A 12,479-nucleotide genomic window follows, 5' to 3' on the forward strand; every position below is an offset into this window, starting at 1 on the left:
ATGTTTCCCGTTTTGTCATGTCTCTCAAGAACAGAAAGTGTTCACTGCCTACATAACAAGAAAGAGCCTTTCAAAATCCTTTGCCCACAATATGTGAAGGATAATGACACCCAGCATTTACTGAGTGCCTACAGCACGGCAGCCATTGTGCTAAGTGCTTTTATGTCACTAAATTAATCCTCCTCACAATCTTAATGAGTTTAGTGTTACTATTAATCCCCACTTTACAGAGGAGGAACCAGAAGCTTAGTAATAGGAGGCAATTTGCCTAGGATTTCCCAATAAGGAATTGGCAGGGAGGATTCCTGTCCAGCTGCCCTGAAACTAAAGCTTATTCCATCTCTCAGCCATTCTACCTCCATGAGGAAGTCAAGCGCCAGCGGAGTTTAATTATTCTCAGCACGCAGCAACCCTTGACGGTTTACAGTTGCATTGATGAAACATACATTTAAAACAAAACGCATCTGGAAAACATTTATAATCCTAACGCACTAAGCATTTTGACTCCATTCGTACACAGAGGACTCATCCTGAGCCTGGACCCCTGCTGACCCAGTGTACTGTTCCCTTTGGTGGCGACACCAGTGCCCTTCCTGGGGAAGAGGATAAGATCCCATGTAAACATGGAGGGCTGCCATCTGGGGTTGTGCGGGCTGGTCCCTACGCAAAGGTGTTTGAGGCCGGGAGTGGGCCGAAATCCAGCTCCATCGTGTGCCTTGCCATCTGTAGTGTCTGCCCAGAGGAGGGGGAGCCTCTTTAGAATTTATACAAAGCCCCATCAGGGTCAGCAGCAGCCCTGCTCACGTGCTTTGAAACCTGTGTGTCAGATGATTAGCATCAGAGATAAACAAGTAAAAGTATACTCATTGCTGGCTGATAGTCTTGTCTCACTGTTAGCTTCAATGAGCTTTGATATTTTGGACACCCCCCACCTTGTCCCAACTACCACCCTCCAAAACCCCCACCCCCTGCTTTGTTTCTGACCCAGTGACTGCCACTGCTCATGTGAAGTGGCCTTGCTACCTACGTCCCCATCACATTCATTCTCCCTCTGTGTGATGGGAAGAAGCACTAAGGGAACTGTTACCTAAATGTTAGAGCTTAAATACACTTGATGGGAATAATCAAGCAATTAGTAATTGTCACACAAAATGAGGAGTTGAAAAGAAAACTGTAATCAGTGTCACTGGGTTTTATCTGAGTGTGAATAGATTAGGATACCTGAAGGAAAGACAGCAAAATGTTAAATAAATGTGATATTCTGGATGCTAGGTAGATGGGTATTGCTGTATTTTTCTCGGACATTAAAGTGTTTCACAAAGCTACAAATACCACACAATAAACTTCTAGAATCCGATATTACAACTCAGCAGAACTGGAATAAAAACGCAAAGTAGCAGACAGTCCAGCGTTGGTCAAGAACCTGGGCTATGGAGTGGAGCGCCTGGTTCCTGACGCAGCGCCACCTCTCGGCTGCATGAGGCTGAGCAGGTTGCTTCACCCATCTAAACCCAGGCTGCTTCATTTGTACCTACCTCATACAGTTGTCGTGGAGACTAGATGAGAAAATGCATGGCAAGCATTTAGCAGAAAGCCCGGCATACGGGATGCACCCAATAAATGTGACATGAGTCAGCCAGCTGGTGAGCTTTGGTGAGCATGTATGTGCCGTCGGTAGTGCTGCCCTACTGGAGACTGGCCTCTGCGGGGACAGTGGTTAGCTGTCGTGATAGGTTTTTTGTTTTCCTAGGTTGGGCTAATCATAAACAGAACATCTAGGCTGATGTGAAATCATTTTTGCTTTCATTCCAAATCCAGTTTGGTCAAAATGCTCAGGACAGAGGGCAGTTAGATTAGCTTCCTAGAAACTTCTGAGGGTACTGTGCTTCTCAGACTTCTTTTCTCATCTGCCCTGCTTCCCAGCCCCTCTCATATCCCCCTTCCTGCCAAGTTGGTAAGGTGCCCTTGTGAAGTAAGAATTTGTGAGTTTGTAAGGTGCTCTCAAAAGCTTTGCTATTTGGGAAATTAAAATTAAAATTTGTAAAATTCTCACTCCTAACTCTGGATCTCAGATTGGATTTCTTGGCACTTCTGCCGTGATGAAAGATGAGACAAAGAGCTCCCCAGAGGAAGTAAACCCGAGCAAGTTGGTTAATCAGCAAGTACTTTCAAAAGGAAAGTTGAGCAATGAATGGGGTCCAGGGATCTAATGTATAAGATGGTGACTCTAATTCATGACACTGGATTGTATAATAGAAAAATACAAGCAGAAATAAAGCTCAGCATATCTGCCTATCCCTGTATGTTGTCCCATCCCATTCTTGTCCCACCAATGGGGCCCCTAAAGGAAATGCATGTATTTACATGATGCTTCTGTGGCTGTTTTGTCTTTGAAGGTGACACAGCTGGCAAGTTACTTTGAGCCCTTGATCTTAGCTGCAGTTGGTGTCGCCTCCAAGATTCTGGACCATCAGCAGCAGATGACAGTGCTGGACCAGACCAAGACGCTCGCAGAGTCTGCCCTGCAGATGTTGTACGCAGCCAAAGAAGGTGGCGGGAACCCCAAGGTACAGTTCAGGATGCCGAGGACTCACTAGGACCACTGAGAAGCCATCGCACATCCTCTGTATTGTGTCCCTCCAGGGAAAACACCTCCAATTCTTGGTTGGTGACATTTGATTTCCCACTCCGATGTGGGAAATAATCCTCTATTGGCCTTCCCAGGAATCTTTAAAAGGGAAAAGCAACAAATTCACATAATTAATGCATAATTATAAGTTGTTTTTTCCATGAAAGAATGTGTAGGCAAGCGTCCTTAGGGAAGAAAAACACATTACATGGTTATTATGGGAATAAAAACTGTAATGTCTGCCGGCATCTGCTCAGTGTTGACACCCAGCTTGCACAAAGCACAGCTCTGTTGTTTTCCAGTGAATGTTGTTTCCATTCCTGGGACTCAAGGTCAAAGTGAAAGGTGGTGCAAGGTCACCCATGGCGTGTGTTGCTATTGCCTTGGGGGCAGTCGTTTAATATGAAAATCTTCCTTACCAATTTGCAAGTGAAACATTTCTTCAGCCAATTGTGTCACCCAGCTACTGTAAGTAGCCAAAGATGACAACAGCATGTCATTTTCTCTCAGGGATGATGTTTGCATCAGAGTGATTGTTTTACTTGTGAAACCATTATGCGCCTTAAGTTTCCTCAAGGTTCTGGTCCCTGGAGAGGAGGTTGGGGCTTCTCCTGCCAGTTGTCCCTTCTAGCAGCTGCCCCTTATGATCAATCTGATCTTAATGGGTCTTCACCTAAGCAGACTAACCTGAGGGGATCGCTGACTGGAAACGTTTGTGTAGGATCCTTACATAAAAGCTAGAGGAATCCATATATGTATATGTACTTTTTCATGTTCTGTTACAGCTGTAAGGTTTTCAAATTGGTAGCATGGGACAGTAGAGAAGACTCTGGATTTAAGAGAATCACAAAATAGTGGTCTCAGAGCTACCATGTTTCCCTGAAAATAAGACCTAGCCAGACAATCATCTCTAAGGCGTCTTTTGGAGCAAAAATTAATATAAGACCCAGTCAATATAATATATAATATAATATGATATGATATGATATGATATGATATGATATGATATGATATAATATAATATAATATAATATAATATAATATAATATAATATAATACAATACCGGGTCTTATATTAATTTTTGTTCCAAAAGACGCATTAGAGCTGATGGTCTGGCTAGGTCTTATTTTCAGGCAAACGCAGTAACAGTTATTGAGTGCCGTCACCTGTTATCCCTTATATCCTCTTCTTACTTAATCTTTATGAATATTCTATGAGGCAAGAGGGTTATAGATGTGGAAACAGAGGCTGAGAGTGCTTATGTAAGTTGCCTTGAGAAGATAGGAGAGGTAGATGCAGAGTCAGGACCAACCCCATGCCCTGTGGAAAACACAGGCAAACTCTGTGCAAAGCAAGCACTAGAGAGGGGTCCAGGAAAGCTGCAGGGACGTGGGGACGTGTTTGGTTGGTCTCAAAAAAGGAAATTACGTGGCGCATAAGAGTGGCTAGGTGCATACTGGGAAGAGAGACCAGCATGTACAAGGCACAGATAGGATTTTAAAAGAATTCTGTATCTTTAGAAAGTAGCACGCAGTGTGGTGTATGTGGAACATGCAGAGTGTGGGGACAGGGGTCGGAGGATAGCCTGGGTTGTACTGTCACAGGTCTCCTCTTCCATGCTAAGGAATTTGGGTTTTATTGTAAGCAGGGGGGAAGGATGCAACCCAGTCATAGTTTAGGAACGCCATTCTGGTAGCAGCATGAATAACGTCTTAGACTTGCATTTTCTATGCTACATTTTTCATCCATGTAATATAGCTGACAACTATTAAGAGCCTAATTCTGGGAGTGCTAAAAATGTTAAGAGCCAGCCACTGCCCTCCAGCTGTTCTGAGTCTTCTGAAAAAAATAAGTCCAGTTGCTGAAGTGGTTGGGTAGAGCAGCATGAGCAGGAATGCCCTTTTGACTGTGGTCAGTTGGTGATAGGTGCCCCAGAGCCGGACCAGCCCCCTTTGCAGCCTCCCCAACCTAGAAGAGCCGGGACTTGCCTGCAGGACCTATTCTGGCTTGTCTTTTCTCCAGGGCTGTTAAAACAGCCACATGTCTTCACTCCTACCTAAGAGGGTTTCATTCCCAGGAGAATAATTCAAAGTAGGAATTTTCTGGATCTTTAAGATATTACCACATCTGCTTTGACTGCAAATTGAGAGCTCCTTGTGGAATTCTGTTTTATACCAAGAGACCCTCATGTTTGACAGCATTTGTAGTATAAGCTTTCCGGTGACATCTTCTGCTTAGAAATGGTGGCTGGAGACCACCAGAGTGGAAGTTTTCAGCGAATGACCATTTGGTGTCAATGAAGCATTTGGTGATGAACTTAGCTATGTGTGAGTGAAGGCAAGACAGGTGTTTATGTCTCTCTCCTCACTGATGTCATTCAACCTGCACTCTGTCTGCAAACCCTGACAGGCTTGTCACAAAGGACGTCTGGGATGCTACAAGTTGTCCTTGGGGCCCTCCCCTAGGAGGCCTGCTACACAGACTTAATCACCCTGGGTGCCATTCTTTGGGCAGATATTCAACAGGTGTTATTTGCTATGTGTTAGGTGATGTATGTATGTATATATGTAGTATGTGTTAGATGTCATGTGTCCCTGTTTGCAGAGGAAATGTGGTTAAAATGTAGTTTAATGGTTATCAGTAGCTTTGATTTGGTGAAAAATAGCACCTGCTTTGGGGTCTGACATAATTGGATTCAAATCCCAGTTCTGCCTCTTGCGAGCAAATTACTTCATGTCTTTGTTTCCTCCTCTACACAATAGAGTTAATGAATGTCTCTCTAGGGTAGTTGTAGAGATTAAATATATAGATGATGTATTATAGAATTGTATACTTGAAACCTATATAATTTTACTGCCCATTGTCACCCCAAATAAATTCAATTAAAAAAAAAACTTTAAATAAATGAGATAAAGGGCCTGACACAGTAGGTGTTTAAAAAAAAAAAGTGGCTGCCCATTAACACCAGAGCCGGGGGTGTTGATGAATCATGTGATTACAAGGCATTGCTGTGTAACTGAGCCCCTTCTCCATGCATTCTCTAGCCCCCAGAGCTCCCTTCTGCATTCCGCTCCCCTGCAGGGCCCCGCTAGTGCAGCACTTAGCAAATACACTGCCTGTCCACTGGGGGGCAGTTTTAATTACTTGTTTTTTCCCCTCTACCAAAGTTGAGATCTGCCCCCTGTAGCCTTCTCCCATTTTCCAAACTCCTGTGATGTCTATGCCTGCTACCCTGGGCTTTGTAGTTGAAACGCTGTAATGAACAGGTCAGATTCCCTTGGAAGTAGACTTCAGACGTTTCCAAAAAAGGACAGAGTCTGATTTTTCTTCTGTGTTGTGCCGTGAGGAACAGTAACAAGGGGTCCCTCCAGAACCTAATAATATAACAAGCTCACTGTTGGGCCTGCTGACTCCACTTAACAGATTGCTGTTAGTTATTTAAGCATGCCTTAGTTGACAGGCCACTTGGTCTGTCGGTGTCTGAAACGAGTGTGCTCAGCTGGCCCAGGTATGGGATTTACACTAGGCTGTGTGATCAAGAGGTTTGCACGGGAGTTACAGGAGCCGTTCCTGGGTGAGGAGTAATCAGAGGAGGCTTCACAGAGGAGGGTGGCTCTCAGCTGACCATTTAAGGAACTGTAAAACTTAAACACGTGGAGCGGAGGAGAACAGGCCTTCCAGAGGATTCCTCAGCACAAGTAGACGGGAAGGTAGTGCATTTCTGGGACAGCCAAGAAGAAGGATGTGTTTTTGTAGTTTGGGTGCCTCCGTGTGGAGAGAGTGCCTTTACGTTTTCTAGGGAGTTTAGAGAACAGTTTCGTGATTTACTGCTGCCGCCTCCAAAATGTGCTTCTGACACTTTCCTGAGGCCATATGGGAGAGCAGATATTTGGCAAGCAACTTTCACCTCTTTTCCCAAATGTGTACTTTGTTTTAATATGAATGTATAGATTTGCTGGCATTTTTTAAAATTTATTTTTTTTAATTTTATTAAAATATAACTAGCATACAATATTATATTAGTTTCAGGTATATAGCATAGTTATTCAACATTTATATACCTCCAAAAGTGATCACTATGTTAAGTCCAGCAGCCATCTGCCACCGTACCATGCTATCACAATATCATTGACTGTATTCCAATAGTCATCTCATTCTAAGTGAGATTTAGAGAAAGCCACACCTTCCATCTTTTTTATAAATCAGAATGTATTTGTATGAGATACTCTCTAAAGGGTTATGCACAGGAGATGCCATTTTTCCGAATTCCATCATCAAAATAAAACAATCTGCACATCTCTGTGTCATGAAACCAGTAATCAGCCTAAATTACCAGTTTACTCCATTGCCTTCCTAACACAGTCACCTTGAGGGTAACCATCTATGATCTGAATATTTCACATCTCATCAGATGTCATATTTGAAGAACGCTTCTGGATTCCCACAGCTTTTCGATCTTGCAGACTGGGCCAATTTCTATGGCTCACATAGCTTTTCTTAGAATTCTTTAATTACTCGAGAGATATCATTTACCATCTCTCACTGGCTTCCTTACCATTTCATCTACCAAAGTAAAGATGCAACTTTTGGGGCCTTTTGGAAGGGCCGTCTCCTCCTGAGGAGGGTCAGGGCAGCCATGGCCATTGCCTGGGTAAACCCAATGCCTGGGTACAGTGTAATTCTGACACTGACTACCAGCCATGAGGTCAGATTTCCCAGCTTAAGGGCACAGGCCCCCACTAGACTGCCCTGAATTCACACACCAGTCACAAGCTCTAGGGTTTTTAGGCCACTCTCACTCTGAGCAACTGGCTACAAGTTCAGGAGTTCTCACTACACCTAAGGTTCCATAATTTGCTGGAATGACTCACAGAACTCAGGAAATTGCTCTACTTAGAAATACAGTTTTATTAGAAAGGGCACAAACCAACCAAAAGAAGAGACCCAGAGGATGAGGTCTGGGAGGGAATCCCAAACATGAAACTTTCTTTCATGTCCTCAGGACGTGTCACCCTCCCAGCATATTGACGTGCGTCACCAGTCAGAAAAGCTCACTCCAGCTTCACTGTCCAGAGTTTTTATTGGGATTCCATTATGTAGTCTTGGTGGATTGAATTCAGTCATATGACCAATGATTTAATCTCTACTTCCCTCATCTCCCCCAGAGTTCAGAGGTCAGAGGTCAGGCTGTTATTATGCTGCTCAAAACCCCAACCCTCTAATCACCTGGTTGGTCTTTCCAGTGTGAGTAGCCCCTGTCCCGAAACTCCCTGGGGACCACCATGAATCACCTCATTAGCATGAACTGATGTGTGGTCCGAGGGACCCACAGTGAATAAGAGAGCCTCCTGTCTCTCGGGAAGTGCTAAGAGCTGGCTTAGAGGCTCCCCCTGAGTCACCTGGGGCAAAGACCAGCCAAATATTTACTATTCAACCCTGAGTGAGGTTCCAGGGCCTCATCTGATAGCATGCTACCAGGAATTGGAAGACATATGCAGGCTGGGCCGTGCGGTGCTCCAAGGAGCAAATTTTGGAACTGGGAACTGGCAACAAGTTCATAGGCAAATGTGGAGCCCACCATAGCAGATAGACCTGAGAGAGCCAGGGCCAGGCGGATGCTGAAATGCAGAGGAGGGCACTGAGTGAGGGCAGCCCAGCCAATCTCTAGGAGTGGGGCAGGTCCTGAGGCCTCTTGCCTTTGTCACATGGTACCCAGGTGGCTTTGCCTTGTTGAAAAGCCCCTTGTTTGGGAGGACTGGCTGAAACCTTCTCTTGTAGATGGTGTGTTCCCTACCTTAAGGTTTATTTTTTCAGCAGCGCTGATAAATTCGATCCCATCTGGCCATATGCTCATTTTCCTTTGGACCAGTAGCATATAAGTTCAGCAGATAGCCTGCTGGTCAGTGGCAGTTGTCATCCACCAGGTCTGTAAGCTCTAGTGCTTGAGCTCCCATTTTCAGGTTGTGACTGTCACAGGGGTCCCAGGCAGGGACATCGTCCAATCCCCACCTTCCAGTGGGCTAGGAGGATAAAGGCGACACACAGCGGGGATCAGTTCCATGCCTGGCACTAAGGTGTCCCTCTGAGATGCTGGCAGTGTCTTTGCTCCTGCTGCTGTTCCGTGGTTTGACATGTGTTGTTCCTGGATCCCCCCTGTAAAATGCTAAACCAGCTGACTGAAGATAGAAGAACATAGATTTTAAACCTGGTATGCAAGTCACACTGAGCCCACAGGTTGGCTCTTGCGCTGTACAAAGTACATTGGAGCTCTTGGTGTCTTGCCAGCACCCACGTGACTGCCCCAGGTGTTCTTGGTCTAGTCAGAAGAGCTAATGTTGTCACAGTCTGAGTGAGCCCAGCCGGTAGCTCAGGAGGGCCACTTCTGTTCTGACTCCCCCAAGCCTCGTCTCTGCCCTCAGCTCTGCCACCCATGCCTGTTTCACAGCATATAAACAGATGGTTCCATTTATTTCCAAATCAGCTTCTCCAGAGGAGAAATGTGCCCCAACCGCCTGTGAAGGTTATCCTTGTAAAAATTTCTCGGAAAATAAAATTCTCACCCATTACTGAGCCCCACCTGGTGACTTATCAAGCCCTTCATTTCCTGTGAAGATTGTGCTTCTAGAGGGAAGCAGAGTAAATTGTCTGGAAGGAGCACGCAGTCTAGTTGGAGAGACGGGCTGAACTGGGTGAGTGATAACGGGAAGTGGGGCAGGGGCTGTGTGCCAGGTATTGTGCCAGACTAGCGTTTCCAGGCGGGAATTCCTGCCCGTTCTTGGGAATTTTTTTCGCTTTTCTGTTCCCGAATCCCGAGAAAAGTTGGTCGGGAAATCAGGAAAATCAGTTCCTTGAACCCAAGTGGTCGGTAGTATTGGCCGTCACTTTGTGGAAATGATTCATCGTGGAGAACAGTTTATATCTCGGGATTCGGGAACAGGAAAGCAAAAAAAAAATTCCTGAAAACGGGTGGGAATTCCCACCTGGAAACCCTGTGCCAGACACTTTACATACGGTGCTTCACCTCATCTTCACAATGCATATTCCTTCTCATCTCTGGACCTCTGCACAGGCCATGTGTTTCGCCTGGAAGACTTCCCCTTCTCCCTCACCCCATCAACTCTGCTAGCGTCTGGATTCTTCCTCCAGATCTCAGCTTCACAGCCTGGACACCTCCTCCAAAAAGTCTTCTGGATCCCAAGGCTAGATTAGGAGCCCTTCTTAGGTGCCGTTCCAGTTAGCTATTGCTGAAAAGAAGCCATTCTAAAACTGAATTACTTAACACCACCTTAATATTTTCTCTGGTGGCTTTACAAATCCACAGAGCTCTGAGAGGTAGTTCTCATTCAGGGTCCCTCCGGCCACTGTAGCCAAACAGTTGGGGGTGGGGGGAGGCTTGAATGACCTAAGACTCAGTCACACCCAGGTCTGGGGCCTTGATTTGGGTGGAGGAGAGAAGGGAGGAGGTGAACAGAGCCAGTCCCTGCAGATAGAGGGTGAGAGAGTGGACCTGTGAGGAGGCTGGCCAGGGAGGAGGGTAAAAAAGTCTAGAGGTCCTGCCTCCTTGCCCCATGGAGGGCCTGAGAAATAGAACAGATGGACACAGTCTGGTAAAGACTCAAGGAGTGTTTGTTGCTCCAGGTAGTTTTCATTGTTATCTTCTAAAGTAATTTTAGTAGTAATAGTCAAGTATTAACATTTCCATCCCGACACAGTTGCCTCAAGGATACCATATGTGATCAACATATGTTACATCTTGTGAGATGTCATTTTGGAAGAATTCTTCTTTGTTCACATACCCTTTTCATGGAAGTCTTCTCATTTATTTAAATTAGAAGGGTTGTCGTTGACCTTTTCTCACTGACATCCTTACCTTCTCATCTACTAAAGTAAAGATGCAATGTCTTAGACTCTTTGGAATGGTCACCTCCCCCTGAGGGTGGGCAGGGGCCTACCATGGCCACTGCATGCGTGCCTGGGTGCAGTGCAATTCTGACACTACCGGCCCAGCATTAGGTCAGATTTCCCAGTTATGAGCACAGGCCCTGACTAGACTGCTCTTAATATAAATTAACACGATGCCTGCCCCCATATGATCTCATCAGAACTCCACTTCATAGCGTTGTTATAATTATTTCCATTTTGCTTAGGAAGCCAAGGTCAGGGCCACTTAGCTACTTAGCATGGAGCAGGAACTAGAGCCCAGGTTTTCCTGCATCTTACTGCATCTGACGTGTCTGTCAGTGAGCCCAGCGCCACCATTGTGCTTCACACACAGGGAAATGCCTGCAGTTAAAGCATCTCCAGGGTACTATCTTAGGGGGTCATGACCACCTGGGGCTTTGCCTGCAGAGTATCTGTCCTCATTCATTCTTCCAACTTCATGGCTGTGTAATTTGTGACATAGTTGCAAAGCCTGCTAAGTCTTTTACAGATTTATGTCTTCTGTATGTGCCTACATTTTCATATTCCAATCTTCTTTGGGAATTACAGTGTGTTTGTTGGGCAGCTTTGAAGAGAAACGCGTTGGATGTGAACACATTTTCTTTACATTAGCTTTTTTTTTTAATGAAATATGTCAACTTGTTATATTTGGGGATCTGTGGCATTCTCTGTCTACCATGCTGAACATAGTAACATAAAATTAGTCATTAGGCTTTTTGATATTACAGTTTTATTTTTCCTTTTGATAATAAAAAGAGGTCTTTTTGATTTGTCTTTCTGATTTTTATTTATTTTGCAAACAAATGTACAAACATAATAAACGAAAGAAAAAATATAAAATACATTGCTGTGCTCTGTAATGGGCATATATTTTTATATTCTGCTTTTTAAGGTTATGCTTAAAAGAAGTGAAATGATTCTTAAGAGACTGGGTACCATTTTCTTCTGCTTAAAGAAACAGGTCACAATTCCCTTTCCCCTTTCTCTTCTCAGGCACAGCACACCCACGATGCGATCACAGAGGCCGCCCAGCTCATGAAGGAGGCCGTGGACGACATCATGGTGACGCTGAATGAAGCTGCCAGTGAAGTGGGGTTGGTGGGAGGCATGGTTGACGCCATCGCAGAAGCCATGAGCAAGGTGGGTCTGGGCTCCAAGACACTCGCTCTCACTCCTTGACCCCCTTCCTCCTCTGTTTCCCTCAGACTTGGTCCCCAGGTGCTTTTCTGTGAAGAGCTATCCCTCGAGGCTGATTCTTTTCTTGAGGGTGCTGATTAATGCACAGATGTCCTGTCATATGTCCAACATATTATTCATGTTTCATTTTCCTTGATTACTTTGGTAAGCCAGTTGTGCCCTTCCTCCCAATTTTACATGGGTAAAAATGGAGATGGAGAAGGTATCATTGGTTCCCTCACTTATAAAATGGAAATAATTATCTACCTCCCCTGTCTGCCTCATAGAGTTGTGGTGGGGAACAAAGTCCAGAATGAAATAATGACGTGATTCCCAAGTCCTGAGCTTTGGAATGGCGGCTTTGGAATCACTGGGGTCATTTTAACATGAACATGCCTGGGCCCCAGTCCAGCCCTGCTCAGTTGGAAACTCTATGGGATGGAGGCCAGGTATCTCTATTTGTATTTTTCAAATTTCCCATGGTTTTAGTATCTAGCCAGATGCAGAAGCCACCAAAGTAATATGCCTAAAAGCCTTTAGTGAACTCTTGTGGGCAATGAACAAAGAAGATAACATAGTATCACTTCTCTTAGTGACCCATCAGTTGAGTTGGGTCAGTAAGGAAATACTGATCTGAGACAGTTTCAACTCGGTATCTTCAGCTCTTTCCCCCAGGGAATCCTTCACGAGTCATGTCAGTTTGATAGTCATTAGAATTAACAATTGTTCATC

General features: G+C 44.9%; 1 protein-coding gene across 9 annotated transcripts in view; it reads left to right on the top strand.

Moving 5' to 3' along the window:
- The window catches only part of TLN2 (talin 2), a 410,573-nt gene that overhangs the window by 334,701 nt on the left and 63,393 nt on the right, over window positions 1-12,479 (top strand). For all 9 annotated transcript variants that reach the window (XM_019755358.3, XM_074327637.2, XM_019755356.3 and 6 more), the window contains 2 exons: window positions 2,397-2,567; window positions 11,565-11,711. In XM_019755358.3, coding sequence (XP_019610917.2) covers window positions 2,397-2,567; window positions 11,565-11,711 — 318 coding nt within the window. The remainder of the gene's footprint in view (window positions 1-2,396; window positions 2,568-11,564; window positions 11,712-12,479) is intronic.

Source organism: Rhinolophus sinicus, chromosome 3, assembly GCF_057876585.1.
Source record: "Rhinolophus sinicus isolate RSI-liver-muscle chromosome 3, RSI-T2T, whole genome shotgun sequence".
Classification (NCBI taxonomy): Eukaryota; Metazoa; Chordata; class Mammalia; order Chiroptera; family Rhinolophidae; genus Rhinolophus; species Rhinolophus sinicus.